Raw genomic sequence first — 19,124 nt, 5'->3', positions numbered from 1 at the left:
TTCATAAGATCATTTTAGGTGGCATTTTAGAAGTGTTGGAGTAAATATAATTTGCATTTTACATTGAATATTTGCAGCAAGATAGTTGTACCTAGTCTCTTCAAACTTTATCCCGAATTGGCTGTGTTTGTAATTTCTGGGTTGGTAAGTATTGTATATGCTCACCCATTTCTTATATGTGGGCATCAAAATCAATTGTATTAGAATCTTCAAGCATTATCAATTTATGCTTTCTAGATTGTGTCTCTCTTTGTGTCTTTTTGTTATGTGTTGGTGTTTAGTTCTTTTTTAAGAGTGCAAAGCCCTTCATTAGTGGTATTAGAGTCATAGATCTTGAATGTGTAGATAGATTGCCGAATGTGAAACAATCACACCAGGACCGTGGGTTGGATGAAATATTGTGAGAGCATGTTGGCTGTCCTCGAATAGAGATTGAAGTTGGGTAGAAAGTGCACATTGTTCCTCCCTTGAGAGAGAGTGGATAGAGGGAGTGAGTGGCGTGTCTTCCATACATCATTGTTGGGTAGAGGATGGATGTATGTGAGTTTGTTGTAAATACATGACCTAGTTGGACGAAGAGTTACATAGAAAAGTTGCAGAGCTAGTATTCTTGAGTATGCGGGCAGAGCATCGAATGTGAGGGAGTTTGCTTTATGACCTAAGAGTGGAGGTTATGAGTTTTTTTTCTTATGTATGTGCACCCTGCAAGAGGATCTACTTAGAGGATTCATTGAGAAGAGGTTCCTCAATTTCTAAATAGATCACTGAATGTGACGGAGTCTGCAACAAATCTTAAAAGTGTTGATAAAGGGGGCTTGTGTTGAGGCTTTGTAAGGCCTTGAGTACGAAAAAAGAAAAAGGAAAATGATTTTTTTCATTGAGACATTTGGAAAAATTAGAGAGAGCAAAAAGAAATACGAGTTGGAATGATAAAGTCTAGAAAACAAGTGAAAGAAATAGAAGCAAAGTTACAAAGGAGAAGAGCCCTTCATCTGAAAAGAGGTGATGGTAGTTCTTTTTATCTTTTTAATGATATTTAGAGTCCAGGATAGAAAGAAGATGTAGTGGAGTATCATGCATGTGGCACAAAAGAAGAGGAAGACGATGAATATGAAGAGATTGATGAACATGAAGTTGAGGAATTCTTATTGAAAGGCATAGAGATTGAGATCAAAGTGATTGTAGCAGTTTCAAATCTTTGCGAAGGCTTAGAAACATTAATTTCAAAAGGGGAATGCAAAGAAAGAGTTCCAATAATGGATGAAACTAAGGCAAATTTTGATTTTTACTGAACATTTTTATGAAGATGGAGATGAGCATAGTAGAAAAATAGATATTTTTGGAGGACATAAGATAAAGAGATGAAGATGATTTGTTAATGAAGGTTGTGGTAGTGGAGATGGAGTAGAATACCTTAGTTGGAGGTCAACGAAGCAAAGCAATTACATGTCTTGCAGAAGGCATGAAGGAAATGAACGAAGTTGAAGGTGTAGTAGAGGTTGATCAAGGACTTGGTAAAGATGCCCCCATGCTTGGAGAAGATATTACCTCGAGTGAAGGGACCGAGAAAAGAAGATAACTTAAATGAGGAAATCATAGTTGCAATGAGAGGTACTAAGGAAGATGTTGCAATAGAAGAGGTAAAAATTTATGAATCATGTGGTGTTGAATTTGAGATCGATTTATATATTCAAGTGAATGAGGAAGATGATCATCTACATGTTATGGGTTAGTTCAAGAGGATTTTGCTAGTGTTGTGTGGCATACAAAGAAAGATTTGTATGGTGTTGCTAATTCTTTTCAGGTGCACTTTAGTGGAGGTGGTTGGATTACAATGGGTTGAATCCCACAAGATTAGAGGAGAATGAGAGTTACACTTTGAGGAGGTGGTCGGTTTATAGTGAAATTGACTCCACATTTAGCAGATTGAGTGTAGAGCAGTGTTGTCAGGGAAGGGTACTTATTCTAGCTAAGTGTTGAAAGAGGAGATAAAGAATCAGATCAAAGGTACCAATATCAATGAAGGAGTTTGCTTAGGGTTGTTTGAAATTTGAATGGGTGGTGCTACCACTCTCCATTTTGTGAATCCATATTCACAAAAGTTTTCCCAACTCAATTGTTTGATGCATAAGCATTCGAGGTGTGAGAAATCTTGCATCATCTAAAAAAGAGAAAAAAGGAACAAGAAAAATTGAAAAAATAGAAAGAGAAAAAAGAGGAGAAGAAAAGGAAAGAGGGAAAAAAAGAGAATGAAAGAAGGAATAAAAAATAAATAAATAAAATCATTTACACATGAAGCTTACTTAGCCTTACTTGAGATAAATTAGTTATCATAAAGTTATTTTTAATAACTTATCATTTATGTTTGGTTTGTTATCGGACACTTACTTTTGCAACTTTTTGTTAATAAAAATTCATAGGATCATATTAGGTGGCATTTTAGAAGTGTTGGAGTAAAATAAGTTGCATCGTACATTTAATATTTGTTGCAAGTTAGTTATACCACTCTCACCAAACTCTTATCGCTCATTGGATGTGTTTGTAATTTATGGGGTGGTGAGTACTATATATACTCACCCCTTTCTCAATAAATGGGCATCAAAATAAATTGTATATCTCATCCTCAAGAATTTGAGAAGGATCTCTCCAACATTGTAGGCATGCTTCACCTTTTGTGTAACATCCCGATTTTCCGGGTCTTATTTAACAACTAACATCTCTAAGAAATACAGTTATTACTTCAATTTCATAGGAAGACAGTTTTAATAGTCATGTTCATGTGAAAGAGATTTACCATTAAAAATAGTTAAACAAAATTTCTTAACTTAAAACATCATCAATGAATTTACTATAGAAAATAAAATCCACATACCATGGATTTCAAATCAAGAATTCATTGTAGGATGGTTCTGCAACCACCCAAGTTAGTCCACATGTACCACTATAACAATATCAAACAACAACTACCATCTAATATCGCTATATCAAAAATTAAATGATGATTACCGTTAAATACAACTATATAAAATTAGGGCATCACATACCATTGTATCAATTAGGACATCGATTACCGTTGGATCATTTAGGGCTTCAGATACCACTGTATCAATTAGGGCTTCCGATACCATTGATTCAATTAGGGCTTCCAATACCATTGTATCATTTAGGATGCCAGCTACCACTGAATCAAATAGGGCTTTAGATACCACTGTATCATTCCTTTTCTTTGGGTTTCTTAACTGTGGCAATAACTCAAGATTAGAAAATATGCTCATATTCGATATTCATATAAAAGAAAAACAATCTATAAATCTATCTCTCGCATCTAGGCGTAAAATATTTGTAGCGATGAAATAACCCAATTAATCTTACCTTCTCATATATATAAGTGATAATAGTCGTTTCCATTAAACAATTGAATGCATAGCTTATCTTTGTCTGACACACGTCTAACATCTTGGGGAGAGATGAAACATTGTCAAGGGCTTAACCACCCAACCTCGGACCTCAATTTTATCCCCACACAATCTCTAACGAGAAAGGCCCTCCCTACCCAAAATAGATAGGGACCATCTTGTCATCAGTTGAGCAACCTGGTATCTAACCATACCCTTCAACTTGACAACAAGAGATTACATTAAATAGAATCATGCATGGGCTATTGAATAATTCATGATAAACATTGATATGCCATAATTGATTACTGTTTCATGTTTTTGCAAATTCCTTTCTCTTACCTCATCACCCATTTCCTTGGCTACACAACCGAGTGAGACCCAAGTGTTCGGAATTCTCAGAACAACCGGTTCTGTCAATTATACAAGAAGATTACATGCATCTAGCATTTCACAATCTATGATTACATGATTATGTTCTTTAAAGATTCTAGAATTTGATTGTTTAAGTCTAATATCCATCGGTGTAATGGTTATGGATCCATACTATGTTTTTCTTGGCTTCAACAAAAGATTCATAATACTTGTCTTTCATAAGAGTACAAAACATTTTATATTCTCAACCAATGCAGTGTACCTGACCTGAATCTATGGCTTAGCAAAGATTAAAATTGCTTTGTAAATTATTTATTGGTTCTTCTTGAGAGTACTATCCCTTATCTCAGAGGCATATGGAAAATACTTTTGTATAAGCTTGCTCTGATATGACTTCCTTTTAAACAAAGTTCTGATATAAAATCTATATTCTATTATGAAATCAATATTCTGATTTATAACTTGCTATTCAATACTTAAGCTTATGTGCAGCCATTATGAGGAACAAAAGATACTTCTACAGAATGCATGGAGTGAAACAAGTAATGTAGTTAATGGTGATAACATAGGCATGATTATTGACTCATGAATTTCAATTAAGTTTTCCATCTTTTGAATCCATAATTGAAACAATCTCAAGGTTACTTGATAGAAAAATCAGAAGGCAAGATATCAGGCCATATGCACATTCTATTCGGTCCAATATTTAATCATACAGCAGCAACAAAATCATTAATGGTAGACGTACCAAACAGAGCACGGGCTTCTTGGTTTAATATTCAAGAAAGAAAGAAGAGAAAGCCGACTAAAATCAGTTTGGACTTAGCAAGAATCATGTGACCTGTAGCAAGATATTTTCTTCCTCCTACAACCGGAATTAATGGTCACCCACGGTATCCTTTGTTCTGTACTTGTTGATGGATAAAAAGGGAAGAAGGAACAAATCGGATTGTAAGTTTTAAACCGATATTGTTGTGAGAATATCACTTGGCTGGCTAAGAGGTAATATCAGATGGATGTAAAGGTAGAGGCAATGCAGAAAGAAAGAGTTGTCTCCAAAATGATTCATGATATTCTTTTTAATGACCGGCCTTGACTTCTTGGCTACCTTCGGCTATCAAGAAGGCCATTTGAATGCATCACAAATTCGAATTATAAAGGAGAGAAATAAAAGAGGGAAAAAGAATAAGGAGTTGAAGAGATTATAGTTGATTCAAATTTCTAAGTATTAAATCAATAATAAACAAGGAAAGAATAAAAGAATGGAAAGAGAGTTGGAAGGTTATAATTCAAAAATTAATAATAATTCAAATGTTATTATAATTCGAGTATTATTATAATCTTATATGTACATGTAAACATCACTTTATTAAATTATTAAATTATAATGGTGCCAAATCATTTTTATATTATATGCACGTATATAAATATCTATTAAAATAATATGATGAAAGATAAATTAAAACCCTTTGAGATATGTTTTATATTTTAACTCAATTTTTTTATGTTTCTCAGTCTATTTATTTAAATAGCTCATGCGGGTCCCATAGATGTATCATGTTTCAAGTCGCTAGGTTCTCAACCCATTTACCCAGTGATGATGATGCTCCTGTGCTTAATTCTTTTTTGACAATGCTTCCACCCCTTCGACGTGTTTCCTGTAAGAAAGTTCTCTGCTGTTAAATTATATTATTATAATAAATTATTTAATCATAACAGTTAACCATCTTCTCAATTCCATGAATTCGTGACTAATGATAAACTAGCTTGTTATCTTCATTTTGAAATTATAATGACTGACCATCTTACCATTTCAAAGGATTATAATCAATTTAGCTATCAATTGACTTCATGTGAACCTCAACGGCTATATTTTAAATTAGATCAAAAATTGGGATGTAACATTTTGGAAGCATTTGGAAGCAAAAATCTTCAAATATTATTAAGCTATGCTTTGTGAAGAACTTTTCTCTTTCTCTTTTTGTTATATGTTGGTTTTGAGTTCTTTTTGTTAAGGGTGTGTAGCTCTTGGTATCAGAGCATGTGTTAAGTGTTTAAGGGCAGAGTGCCTAAATCGATGTGATTTTGCACTCAATTTGCATTAAAATCAATCAAATTTAATAGAGAACACTTTTGTACCCTTACATCTTATCATTGAATTTTACCAAAACGTGTTCTTAATGAAATTTAAGTAATTTTTTAAGTAGTCGAGTTTTTGCCAATATTTTGTCGAGTTTCATTTTTTGGGTTTACCGAGCTTTTGCCGAGTTTGAGTTTTTTTTTAATCTATGATCCCAACAACTTATTTGATCTTTATAATTAAAAATTACATTATTATTCTAATTTAAGCAACGTAACCCAGGGACTCCCATCCCCCTTCCCAAACCTCGAAGTACCTGTTCCTGAGACATCCCCGCACCAGGTACTTGAGTACCCAAGTACCCCCACCTCCGCTATATAACAACCATGCTGCTACTAGGATGGGTACTTGAATTTCTATATGAATTTTGATTTTTGAATGTTACTATTGGGTATGTAATATGTTACTATGCTGAATGTTCAATGGTTTTAGTTCATGTTGCAATTTTGCTATATTCAAGTATTTTAATTTGGTATATTGTACTAAAACATCATTTCATAACTAGCATTTCAAGTTCTATGTATACTATACAACACCGCTTCTTGCCTTGTCTTCCCCCTACTGCCGTCCTCTGACTGTCCCCCCGCCATCCCGAAAATGAGGTCTATTTTCCCCGTGTCCCAGAAATTCATCCTGCCATCCCGATGTACCCTAGACTGGGGTTACACTGAATTTAAGCATGTTTGAATCACAAAAATGATGTTAGTGATGTACTAAATGACTGAAGTGGGGTAAATATATAATAATGACAAGGATGAATGAGGTGGTTTTGGTAAGGATACAACAATTATTTTACATCTTTGGTGGCTTCCTTCATTGTCAATGTGCTGCATTGAAGTTTTCTCTTCATTTGAGACATCTCATAGGATCCCAGATAGCTCCTATGCAACTGATTTACAAATTTTAAGCTATCGGGGTTCGTAGAGAGCTTTTGGGATGCTGCTTTTTTTCAATGGACAAAAGACTTGAGAAAATTTTATAAACTGCCAAAGAAGAATAGCATAATAACTACATTCTCATATGGTATTGATGAACTTGAATTTGCATTTTACAACAGACATGAATAGCATGTCTGATACAACTAGATGTATATTGTAATTTTCTAGGTGTTCTAAGAGCTTAAATGTAGCTCCTTGTGATAGGCATTTAATTATCCGTACTTTTATTAGGATTAATTTGAAGGAGAAAATTAGCCTCATTATCTTTTAAGAGTTATGATCCAGAGGTTAGTAGAGAGCTCTTGGATGCTGCTTGTTTCTCACTGGACAGAAGACTTGAGAAAATTTAATAAACTGCCAAAAGAACAATAGCATAATAACTACATTCTCACATGGTATTGATGAACTTGAATCTGCATTTTACAACAGACATGAATAGCATGTCTGATACAAGTAGATGTATATTGTAATTTTCTATGTGTTCTAATAGCTTAAATGTAGCTCCTTGTGATAGGCATTTAATTATTTGTACTTTTATGAGATTAATTTGAAGGAGAAAATTAGCCTCATTATCTTTTCCAGAGTTAAGTGAAAAACATTCGTGAAATGGATCAAGCTTTAAAATTGTCATTTTAAAAGTTCTATAGAATGTATATGCACCTCGTCAGTTGCAATGTATAGATGATCAGATATGCATTGTAGTGCTCTTATGTCCTCAAATGTCCTATCTTTAAGTTCTAGAACTTGTTTGTACATACTTTGTGCCTCCCATGGACTTGTCATTACTATTTCTCTGTACCAAGTGTGTATTTTTATACATATCTTACATTCACTCTGCTTTTCATTGAAATTTCCTGTGATGGTTCTCATATGTTCTTGTTGCATTCACACTGTTTCTTGCCAAAAAATTCTAGTTCATTGTTTACAGCTGATACTCTCTTTCTTTGTTGTGCTGATGGTGCTGGCTTAAATTCAGTCCTTTTTCAATTATACGGAAAGGTATGCAGTGCCACTAGTAGCGTCTTCATTGTTTTATTTAGCAACACAAATTTAGTTTATGATACATCTATGAAAATGTTTAAGGTAGCCGCTCTATGTTCTCAAATTTCACAATTTAGAATCTCATTTTTCTTTTAACACCTTCCATTGTATTGCTAACATATTTGGTTGATATTTAAGGGATGTGGCACTCTACGCACTTGGTGTTGGAGCATGTGGAGCTAATGCTGTGGATGAAGAAGAATTGAAATATGTATACCATCAATATGGGCAGTCTTACATTCAGGTTATATTCTTATGTAACATTTCTGTCCACTTTTACCCAATTTCTGTTTTCCTTTACCAGTGTCCAGTTTGCATGTATTCCTTGACATTGTTTTCTAGTTATTTTTGGTTAATCGCAAATTTGTAGAGTTTCATTTCAAGATATTCAGAAGTTTGGTATGCATTTATTCATAACATTACCCAGGGTTTACTACAGGAAATCTGCTGTAGAATAACCTCCATTTACAACTATACAGAAATATAATGATGCTGATGGAATAGAAAATAATGAACTGCTGTAACAATGCAGAAGATCGAGTGCAAATTTATTGCAAAAATTCACAAAGATGATCAAGTGCATTTCTAACCTTTTCACTGATGTTCTTTAAGCTATTATTTGGGGCAGCGTTTAAATTTAGAAAACTATAGCACACTTGTTTGGACTATAAACACTCCACTTCACCTATGAGTCGACAGGTATGAATTCTAACCACCAAGGCTAAGGGGTAAACAGCTAGGCAAGCAAGAGTATACTAGGGACTACCATGAGCTACCTTGATGCAGGGGCATCATATGCTCATCATAGGTTACCTTGAGGGTCCAGGTCATCTCAGAGGACATGGAGAATCTCATGGCATCAATTGGTCCATTTTGCAACCAATCATGGCATTTGCAAGCATAAAGAGTGATAATATTGTATAATGTTTTGAAAGACTTTCATATTGAAAAGTTGTAAAGGACCATGAGATTTGAATTATAGTAATGTCTAGGTTTGCATAGGGTAAGTGAGTCATTAGATAGGTCCTAATAAGGTCTCATAATAATCTCAAGTCATTTCATAAGTTGAAACATTCAATAAGTCACTTAAAACTTAGCTTATTGCTTTAGAAAATTCAAATCTTGAATGTAACGGCTTCATGGGCATTTTGGAGGGAAACTCCATAGTTTAAATTTTATGAAGGAATAGGAAGTGAAACGAGTTGGAGTCAGTTAAGGGGTTTAATAACTATCTCCCAAACATATAAATATGTGTTGGTACGGCCTGTACCTTATCATTGTACTCACTGCTCCATAAATGGAATGTTAAAGCCTTGTTTTGAGTGCATTTTGAAGATTTCTTGGTGTTTTTGAGTTCCAATCTGATAGGAGTAAGTGGTATGATCATTTCCATTGATGTTTAACACTGTTTCATGAAGATCTACTGACTTTTCATTGCATTTTATTAACCTATTATTCACTGATTGGCTGGAAACTCACATTTTCAAGCAATTTTGAGGGTTTTTACTAATAATCATGGTCATTCCATGAGATATTTCTGCTGTTTTTCATGTGATGGCTCAAATCTAACATGTACATTACAGATATGCACTAACATTTGCAGTTAACAAGGTTTGAAGGATAGCTATCCACTAACATGGGTGAAAATTGGTGAAAACGGGCCTAGTAGGCTCAAGCAGCGGGAGTTTGGCCTTAAGGAGGGCATGGTTAAATGTTTGGAACATGTTTGGAATGTTGGAATAATGATGTTTGCACTTCCAATTGGGTCTGGAAGTTTTGGCATGTGGGAGATCTAGAAGGCCCTAGGAACAAGGGTTTCAAGAGGGAAAATTTGAGGCTTTTGGGGCTAATGAAGCCATAGACTGAAATTGATTGTGTAATCGTCTAATTGAAGGCATTTGATGAGCCTATACAAAGTTTGAAGTCCATACATTAAGTATTGCTATATGTTGCTTTGTAAATGCACTAGTTGTTCCATTGTTAAAGATAGGGTCATTGTGAAGAAACTTTGATATTTGCCAAAGGAAGTGTATCTCAGTTTTACATATGTTTTGTATAAGGATAAAGGGTATCTAAAACATCCATTTATTCAAGGAGTCTTTTGGGAAAAGCAAAAGTTATTCACCTATTTGTCTTGCTGCTGTCACAGAATTGAAAAGTTGCATTGACAATATTTGGGTGCATTGTGCATTTTTGCTTAAAAGGCGTTGAAACTCAAAGGTGATGCTTGGTACATGTTAGGTAGACCAAAAAAAACCTATTGAAGCTTCAAAACCTCTTGGAGTTGACCATTTGCAGGATTTGATCATCAAGACCTAGAAGGGTCACTTGGCACATTGTTACAAATTTGCTCTTGGGTTGTTACTTGGGTCCATCACCCTATCCTCTGCATCATACCTGGTCAATAAATATGCATTATTAAAAAAGAGAAGATATTGAACATTAAATTAGAAAGTAATAACCTTAGAATTGGATTGATTTCAGAATTTCATATGATATTGTCGTGCCTTAATACAATAATACCATGGTATCTACATATGCTTGCATATATATATATATATATATATATATATATATATATATGCACACGCACACACACATATAAATACATATATATGTTTGTATGCGTGAATTAGAATAAGATGTATGTATACACCCACTTGATAGAAGACGTATACGCTAGGTATGTTGTTATTATATCACACACACATATATATGTGTGTAGATACATGCACAATTATAGGTAGATGGGGTATGATATTATAATATAAAGGTATTAGCATGGGGTGATTTTATTCTTTTGCAATAGTTTTATTATTCAACTTGAGCGGCCGTATCTCTATACATATCATCGACCTTATATTATTTCAGTGACCATATTAATATTATTGCCACATTGAGCCGATGGCCTTGTATCTTGTAACTCCTTGCCACTTTCACAATCTTGCTTGTAACTAAACATATAGCCGAGAAGGCAAAGATTATGGTACGAAAGGTCATTTAGAGTACAACATTCTTACCTCTGATGGAAAACATACAATCTGTGATGAGAGATTCTTTTCATTCCTACGTCGCATTTATCTCTGCGAGTTTCATACATTTATCGAATAAACACACCATCCTTTATCTCCTTTCTACATTCAGATAGTGCTTCGACCTTCTACACGTGTTGAGTCGATCATAATCAATTTTTTGGTGCCGAACCTTCTGCACTAGAACGACAATAGCTGATTGTTACCTTGTTTTCCATAGCATTTAGTGATTGGGCATTCTAGCATTGTTCAAGAATTATTCGAACCGGTGCAAGAATGACCTCCAATCAAGTCATGAAATCACCACTGCTTAAATTTATGTTTTATTTTCAAAATGTTACATTGAGACATAGCTGAAGCCTGCTTGGAAAGTTGAAGTATTGTTGTTAGAACTGATCAAGAAATGGTCCAATGTTCTCTTTCTGTATGTATACATCGTAAGAATGCTCCAGAACTATGGCAATTCTTATTTAAGAAATTCTCTTTTTGGAATCATGAATAATTGGAGTGCAGCTTATACAGGGATGTGTAATATATCCCCTAAGATAAGAAACCACACCTTGTGAATCAAGAATAGATTTTCCAAAATTCACAATTATATAAATGGTTAGACATTAAAATTATCTTTTATAATGCCAAGGCCAGCTCATCAAATGCATTGGTTGTGAATATAAATGCTTAAACATTTAGATTATCTTTTATAATGCCAAGGCCAAGTTGGCAAATACATTGGTTGTGATTACAAATGCTTATACATCCATCGAATGATTCATCCAGGAAGACCAACATGGTCGAGATGAAGAGTGTGAAATGACAATCATTGAACTATGGTTTATTCTTGCATGATAAAAGAAAAGAACCATTTTTAACATAAGCAAGTAATATAATTTGTTTTAAACCTGTGTCAGCTCATGATAGTCCTTAGTATAGTCTTGTTGTCAAGTTGAGCGGTGGCTGATCAGGTACATAGTACCTGCACAAATCCTTGGCCAAGGTAGGTTAGTGGCATGCTTGTTGTTGTTATCATTAGAGGTCAGGGTTGTTAACATTTGGCAGATAGTTGTATGGAAGGTATCCTAAACTTAGTCGGCTGTTAAGCTGATGCTCGAACACCAAGATGCTTAGTGGATGGATAGTGGTGCCCCAAGCCTAATTCCCAAGGTAGGTAGGGCGTTTCTCAGTAAAGATTGTGTGCGAATACTTAAGGGTCTGCTGTTGGGAGGTTAAGCCCTTGGAAATGCTTCTCCTCTCCTCTAGTAGCCAAGGCATACACAACTCAAGGTCAAAGTGTATATGCAAGACATTTGAAATTTGGGTACTTTACTTTATATTTATGTTCTGCATTTTCAGTTATGTATTGTAGGTAGATAATATGGTTAGTTTCTCTTTTATTGGATTAAGAAGCAATTAAATCAGTTATTTCTTTACTTGAACATGTATAAATGGAAAGGAAACGATAACCATGCATAGATGATGCTAAGGTAGTTATAATTGTCTTTCATTTTACCATGAAAAGAAATGCTATTTTGTTTATTTCCAATATATTAAATTAGTATGAAATGTTAGCATGTTACAATGCCCTTCACTTTTGCATTTGGTGCACCACAATTCATTGCCCTCCTTTTTTCCTTCTTTGCTTGCATGTCTTTCATCATTCTCATCATATCCTTCCCTCATTACCCCCATGTATACTATCATCGTCATTGATTTTCTTCTTCCCTCTAGATGTCTTATTCTCCTTCTCTATATCCATTACCCAATTGCAAACCTTTATGCAAGAGGATGGAGGTACATTTTTTATTTGAATAGGTAGAGTAAGTCTGTCGATAAACCATCTTTTCTTCAAGCCATCCACCAGTTGGTTATCTAGCTCGCCAATAAGTTTCTTTAGCCTACGATGGTAGGCCTAAACTGACTCATTCTTCCCTTGATGAGTATTAAAAAATTTTGCTACCACTTCGTCATCATTACAAAGTAACTTGAATTCTACCTCAAATGCTTGTTTCAAATTATTCCAAGTTGTTTTGGGTCGCGCTGGCAAGTCTATGTACCATTCAATTGGTACTCCCCGTAAGGTAACCGAGAAGGCCTTCAATCAATAGTCTTGATCATCTTGATTGTTCACCTCCCATATGATCATACATGTCTTATAGTGGTGGGTTGGGTCTTCTGACCCATCCCCACTAAATTTGGGAAGTTTCTGCTTCTTCAGGTTGTTCACCATTTTATCTTACATTTGGCACGTTGTGCATTGTTAAACTTAGGTGGGTCGGTTATTCCCCATTCTTGTGCTTCAGTGCGCTTCCCTTCCACCTCTCTCGTACATGCCTCAAAGCAAGATCGTACCTCAAAGAACAGAGGAAGAGGTAGAGATGGTAGAGGACAAAGGGGAAGCTATGGAGGTAGAAGCAATGTAGGTAGATCTCAAGGTGAGTCCAAGCTGATTGAACAAAGTGGAGAGACGAGTCAAAGAGGTGGTTCAGGCAGAGGTAGAGGGCGAGGTAGATCACCAGGAGGAAGGGAACCATCCTACTTTGCTACAATGAAGTGTTACCATTGTCAGCAACTTGGGCATCCTGCCTATAGGTGTCCTGAAAAGGGGTCAGCATCACAAGGAGAAAAGAAGATAGCCTACATCCATGAAGATGCTTCAAGTGTGAAGTCACCTGACATTCAATTGGATTTTGAGAGTGTGGAGAACTTGATGATAATGAGGATCCTGATTAAAGAACCAGTCAAAGGAGAGCCAAAGCAAAGAAGATCACTCTTTAGAGTGAGATGCAAGATTATGGGAAAGGTATGCAAAGTTATCATAGACTTAGGGTCTACTGATAACATCATTTCAGAGGAAGCCATAGGTAGTCTCAAGATTCCAAAAATACCTCATAGCACTCCCTACAAGGTCACCTGGCCAAACAAGGAGCAGCATGTTTTGGTGAATGAGCAAGCATGGACTGAGTTCACCATAGGAGGCTACAAAGACAAGATTCTATGTGATGGATGCCTATCATTTGTTACTAGGTAGACCATGGCAGTTTGATAGGAAAGCCATACACAATGATGAGCTCAACTCCTACACCTTCAAGAAGGATGGGGTGAGTTATAAAATTCAGTCATTACTAGAATCTAAAAACCAAGAAAGTCGACCTAATGTGCTTCTATTGAAAGGGAAAGAGTTCACGAAGACTCTTGACAAAAGAAGAGGGAGTGGGTTATGCCATTGTGGTGAAACCGAAGGAAGAAAGAGAAGCTAAGGAGTCAATACCTCAAGAGGTGCAGCAGATTCTTGATGACTTTAAGGACATTATATCAGATGGTACACCAGCAGTACTACCACCTAAAAGAGCAATCAACCATCAAATAGACTTGGTTCCAGGAGCATTTTTTTCCAAGCAAGGCACCTTATAAGCTAACTCCTGAACAAAATAGAGAAGTTGCAAAGCAAGTACAAGAGTTGATGGATCAATGGTTGATAAGGAAAAGCATTAGCCCATGTGTTGTGCCTACTATTTTGGCACCCAAGAAAGGAGGAACATGGAGATTATGTACAGATTCTAGAGCCATAAACAAGATCACAATCTGGTATAGGTTTCCCGTACGCAGGATTGAAGACTTAATGGATTGCTTAGGAGGGGCTAAGTACTACACCAAGATAGAACTTAAGAGTGGTTTTCATCAAATTAGAATCAAAGAGGGAGATGAATGGAAGACAACGTTTAAAACCACTCAAGGGCTCTATGAATGGCTAGTTATGCCATTTGGCCTTTCCAATGCGCCAAGCACATTCATGAGGCTCATGAATGAGGTGTTGAAAGACTTCACAAGTAAGTTTGTTGTAGTCTATTCAAATGATATACTTATTTTCAGCATGAGTAAAGAAGAGCACTTAGAGCATATTAGGATTGTGTTGTCTAATTGAAAGAAGAGCACTTTACCATCAATCTAGACAACTGTGATTTCGTGAAGCAGGAACTAGTCTATTTAGGCTTTGTTCTTTCACAAGGAGATCTGAAAATGGATGAAGACAAAGTTGCAGCAATATTGAGTTGGCCAACTCCTAAAAATGTCGGTGAAGTGAGGAGTTTCCATGGCGTAGCTCAGTACTATAGAAAGTTCATTAGGAACTTCAGTGGGATATGTGCTCCCATGATGGATACCATCAAAGACGGAATAAAGACCAAGTTTATGTGGACACCAGCAGCAAGCAAGGGATTTGAAAGATTAAAGAAAGAGGTAGCTACTAAGCCTATTCTTAAGTTACCTACTCTCAATGAACCTTTTGTTGTAGAATGTGATGCAAGTAATATAGCAGTGGGAGGAGTCTTGAGGCAAAGCAATAGACCAGTGATTTTATTTAGTGAAAATCTAAATGCAGCAAAACAAAAGTACTCTTCCTATAATTTGGAACTCGATGCACTTGTTCAATCCCTCAGTAAGTGGATGCTAGCCGACTGGATGGGTCCGGCGGTGTTTCTGTAGCTGACGGATTGACTGTCATCGGTGTTTTGTATTTTGTAGCCGACAAGTAAATAGTTTGTAGCTGATGTAATGTTGTGGCCGACGGACTCCTTCGGGAAGGTTCGGCGGTAGTATTTATATCCCATCTGGGATCATTGTAAAGCATCAATAATCTACTATTACGGATATTATCAAGCATAATATATGTCTGGCATATGCGAAGAAATTCTGCTATTCTGTTCTATTGTCTGTATACGTTGATTTCTTTACCAGTACAGTAAACATTTGGCGCCATTGCCTTATGAATCTGGAAGGTGGGAGGAATAAAGATTAATGCCAAATCAGCTTAACAAAGATCGGAATAAGGTCAAGGAAAAATATGGAACTTGTACTACGCAAGAGAATTTAATTCTGGCACAGCAAGCCGAACGCCGACGGAGATTTCAGAAGATTGCCGACGGAAACCGGAGCGCAGAAGAATTGTTGGAGGAGACTCGGCAGCGGCTGGAATTGGTGGAAGAAGCACGGGATGAGTTCTTGAAATTGTGTTCGTCGAGGGAAGAAAATTCAGACAGAAGAGCATCAACTTGCACGGCTCGCAGTGCCGAGGGAGCATGAGCGTGGAGTGACCTCTTCGTCCGGGATAGAGTTTCGGGGGAAACAACTTCAGAAGATCCTTCTTCTTCACCAAGGTTCGTAGCTGTCGACACCTCTGGTGTGGGAGAGCAGTCCGCCGGTGTGGGAGAGCAGTCCGCCGGTGTGGGAGTGCAGACTGCCGGTGTGGGAGTTCAGACCTCCGGTGTGGGAGTGCAGATCGCCGATGCGGGAGTGCAGACCGCCGGTGTGGGAGTACAAACCTCCGGTGTGGGAGTTCAGACCTCTGGTGTGACAGTGTAGACCTCCAGTGTTGTGATGGCGGGACCCAAAGAAAAGCTGCCGAAGTTTGAGGGCGATGGTATAGCCGACCCCATCCGACATTGTAAGACATGTGAGACGATTTGGCTGGCAAATGGAATCACAGATGCCAACGAATGGGTCAAGCAATTTTCGGCAACCCTACAGGGTGTCGCAATTGATTGGTTTTCGGATACAGATCCGCAAAAGCTGGATACCTGGGATAAGATTAAAAAGGAGTTCCTAGCGGAATTTAAACTCTTGCAGGACGATAATAAAATCGTAGCAGAGATTTTCAATACAAAACAGGGGAAGCACGAAACTGTCCGCGTCTACGCCAGGAGATTAAAAGACTTAATAAACAAAATGGAAAGCAAGCCGGCGGACGGATTGCAGAAAAGATGGTTTGTGGACGGCCTACGCTCGCAGTTGCGGAGGAAAATGAAAATTGTGCCACCGTTGTCATATGTGGACGCTTATAACAGAGCACTGGACCTTGAAAGTGAGCAGAAGACAAAGAAGAAGAAAATTGGCTCCTCTGATTCTAATGACGATGAGCCTACCGGAGATGATAGCAGCGACGATGAAGACAGCAGCAAGAAGGTTCGTGCCCTACAGAAGGATATGGTTCGCATGATGGAGGAGTTTAAAAACATGCAGAAGGAGCCAAAAGGCAGTGAACTGTGGTGCACGGAGTGTAAAACCAACGGTCATATTAAAGGATCGTGTCCAAAGAACCAATTTTGTGACATCTGTCAGATCATGGGCCATTCGACAAAGGACTGTCCCTTTAACATGAAGACAAGAGGATCTCCGTAGGTGCTTCTTACGCAGCAGGCTTCCCCGTCGGGCAGTAACGGAAATGCAAACATTGATGGTGCCACATCCGAAGGATACAGAAATAATAGCAGAGGGAAAAATAACAACAATGCAAACAATAACAATAATAATGGGAGTTGAAGTTGAACTCAATATGATGCAAACGGACGACCGATTGTTCAATGCCAAGCGTGTAATTTGTGGGGTCATTTTGCGCGGGATTGTACAACGGCAAACACACCGAAATTATTATGCAGATGGTGCGGACTCGGTGATCACGAAGATTCCAAGTGTCCAAAGTCTAGAGTAAACTTGGTCACTATCGGCACAGATGTAGAGGAGGTTTTGACAATTACACGGAGGCAAGTGGGGAAAAAAGAAAATTGGGGGAAATGCAGGCGGAAATTGAAAAGGCATCATTGGCAGGGACATCTCAGTTGAAGGACATCACCGGCACCTTGGCAAAGAACTTCGCAGAACAAAACATTGTACGACAGATCTTACAAACGGAGATACCGGTCAAGATAAGTGACCTCCTCACAATGCCCCAGTTACGGACGGCCATTTTGAATCATACACCATTTTCGAAAGCAACGGAGGACACAGGAAGGGACAGTAGGGAAGTGATGACAACAGACCCGATGTTGCTCGCACTCACCTCCGGACGGCCTCCGGCGGTCGTCGAGATGGGGATTTCGGGAAATGTTTTTACAAAGACAATTGTTGACGGAGGGTCCGGCGTGAATGTCTTACCGGAGGATACCTGGAAGAGTTGGGAAAGCGGATGCTGTGGCCACCTACATTCCAGTTTCTCACGGTGGACCAGCATGGAATCAAACCGTTGGGAATCTTGAAAGCATTGGTAACAATTGGTACGCAACCATTTTTATTGGATTTTGTGGTCATTCCACTAAAAAGAAAAGGATATGATGCTATTCTGGGACGGGATTGGTTGGTTCAAGCAAAAGTAAAACATGATTGGAAACGAAATACCCTATCAATGGAGTGCGGAGGCAAAAGATTCACAATTGACCTGCATACACAAATGGTCGGTGAGGAGGCAGCATTGTCAGATTCAGAAAGTGACGGCGAAAGTGACGACGAAGGAAAGAGAAGAATGAAACTGGATGAAGGAGGAGTATTGAGACTTGACGGAGGATCGAATGACGACGACTTGGACTCGGTGAATGGCTTTTACCACTAGCAGATAGAAGACTACGAACTCTTTCCGAGTTGTAATATGCTAAGGGTCGACGAAGGTGAGAAAAAGGAGGAAAACGAATGTTTAGAGGAATGCAGGGAAGCGGAAGAAGGAAAAGCTGCCATGGCTGAAGCTGAGGGGAAGAACATACAGTCTGAACACAGAAAAATGAAAGATCCCACTATCCGGTACATGGTGAATGGACCGCACGGAAAGAAAAGGTTACACCTCAGCATAAAATTAGTGAAAGGGCACCGACAGCAAGGAAATAATCCAGTTGCACGACGATCGCAGGTACAGTGGGCGACGGAGGTGGCACAGAACAGATGTAAGGCGTACGACAGTCGGAATGAAATCAAAGTGGAAAAGTTTAAGGGCAGATGGCTTGGACCATATCAAATTTGGGAGGTCGACGACAATCGAGTGGTAAAGTTGGGAACATTGGACGGGCAAGAGGTACCTCACGCAGTCAACGAATCCTACCATGCCAGGAAGATGCCGTCACCGTCACAGAATGATTAGACGATTCCCTTGTCGTCGTTGCAGAATGGCGACGCCTGGAGGCAAAATTGAGGTGCTGTTTTTTAATTTTATTTTATTTTTGCCAAAAAATAAATTAAAATTAAAATTAAAAAAAAATGGTCAAAAAAAATTTTTAAAAAAAGAAAAAGAAAAAGGACCCCGCGGGCAGAGTCTGTCCGCGGGTGAAAAAGTCCCACGGGCGAAGACAAAGGCCCAGTGGGCAACAGCCTGTCCGCGGGTGTGAAAGGGAATGGCCCCGCGGACAGTCTGTCCGCGGGTTAATAAAAGCCCCGTGGACAGCCTGTCCGC

The 19,124-nt window shown here is 37.8% G+C and overlaps 1 protein-coding gene across 23 annotated transcripts in view; it reads left to right on the top strand.

The window, feature by feature from the left end:
• ECH2 (enoyl-CoA hydratase 2) overlaps positions 1 to 19,124 on the top strand; it is a 203,669-nt gene that overhangs the window by 20,493 nt on the left and 164,052 nt on the right. For all 23 annotated transcript variants that reach the window (XM_089816095.1, XM_089816101.1, XM_089816085.1 and 20 more), the window contains 2 exons: positions 7,825 to 7,847; positions 8,028 to 8,133. In XM_089816095.1, coding sequence (XP_089672221.1) covers positions 7,825 to 7,847; positions 8,028 to 8,133 — 129 coding nt within the window. The remainder of the gene's footprint in view (positions 1 to 7,824; positions 7,848 to 8,027; positions 8,134 to 19,124) is intronic.

The sequence above is a fragment of the Cupressus sempervirens genome, chromosome 1 (assembly GCF_028749045.1).
Source record: "Cupressus sempervirens isolate cs-2001-9-10 chromosome 1, ASM2874904v1, whole genome shotgun sequence".
Classification (NCBI taxonomy): domain Eukaryota; kingdom Viridiplantae; phylum Streptophyta; class Pinopsida; order Cupressales; family Cupressaceae; genus Cupressus; species Cupressus sempervirens.
Note: the sequence above shows the minus strand (reverse complement) of the source record. Positions and strands in the feature narration are given on the sequence as shown.